Here is a 1,025-nt window from a genome sequence, read left to right as displayed (position 1 = left end):
AAGCAAGCAAGCAAGCAAGCAAGCAAGCAAGCAAGCAAGCAAGCAAGCAAGCAAGCAAGAAACCAACCCATCCAACTCACCTACCAACCAATCAACCCAGCTACCAACCAATCAACCAATCCACTTAATATCAACTAGGTGTGTTGACATGCACTGGTATTCTCAGCTCCCCAAACTAAAAAGGCAAAGATCAGCAGTTTCCTGGGTCTCACTAAGCAGCCAACCTATAGTTTCTGAGGTCCAGGCCAGTGAGAGACCCTGTCTGCACAAAGGTAGATAGCACCTAAAGAAGGACTTTGGCAGGAAAAGTAGTGTTTGTGTCACTTGTAAAGCCCTTTCAGCATTTGTGTGTCTCTTCTTTGCATTTGTGATTGTCACTTCATTGATTGCTTCCTTTCCTTGCTTAATTGCTGCAGATCCCTTTAAAATTAAGCAAACAAGGACTTCTTCAACCAGAAAACCCACTCCTTCTAAAAGTTGTGTCCAGAGATGAGACCATAAGTCGAGCATGATTTATAATGCTCTGTTATGTTGTATCCTGTGGACCAGAAACCAATTCATATTGTGATTGATCCAGAGATGAAGATTGCAGTAATTTTGTGCACTCCTGCAGGATTCTGGGTGTTCTTTGAGCTTGCTCAGCCCCTGTGCAGGTTATCTCCTATGAAGTATAATGATGTAATGACACAAATCTAAGGTAAATATTGTTAAATCCCTGGTTCTTGAGGGATTGCCTACGTCCACTTCATTGTTACCACCAAATACTCTGATTTCTTATGAGAAAATAAACACCAATTACTAGTTTTTTCAACAATTATTACTGAAAATGAGCATTTTTATAGTCATGCTAATGACCAAATTTTTACCAAACTTTTTTACTTGCAGCATACTACATTGAAGTACTAAGCTGAGATGTCAATAACCATGATGGTATTGACTTTTCATAGAGAGTTGTGAAAGAACAACTATGTACTTCAGATATGGCACTAATGAGAGACCAAAGGAATGATTCTACCTAAGTCTAG

The 1,025-nt window shown here is 39.6% G+C and overlaps 1 protein-coding gene across 1 annotated transcript in view; it reads left to right on the top strand.

Annotated features, from left to right (window-relative positions):
• The window catches only part of LOC114636389 (cytochrome P450 3A13), a gene marked incomplete at its 5' end in the record, with an annotated part of 14,108 nt that extends 13,581 nt beyond the window's left edge, over positions 1–527 (top strand). The window contains one exon of the mRNA XM_028784507.1: positions 417–527. Within this exon, the coding sequence (XP_028640340.1) occupies positions 417–512 (96 nt within the window). The remainder of the gene's footprint in view (positions 1–416) is intronic.
• Between the last annotated feature and the right edge of the window lie 498 nt (positions 528–1,025).

The sequence above is a fragment of the Grammomys surdaster genome, unplaced genomic scaffold (genome assembly GCF_004785775.1).
Source record: "Grammomys surdaster isolate TR1022 unplaced genomic scaffold, NIH_TR_1.0 123837, whole genome shotgun sequence".
In the NCBI taxonomy this organism is placed as follows: domain Eukaryota; kingdom Metazoa; phylum Chordata; class Mammalia; order Rodentia; family Muridae; genus Grammomys; species Grammomys surdaster.
This window is presented reverse-complemented; position numbering and strand designations above follow the sequence as displayed.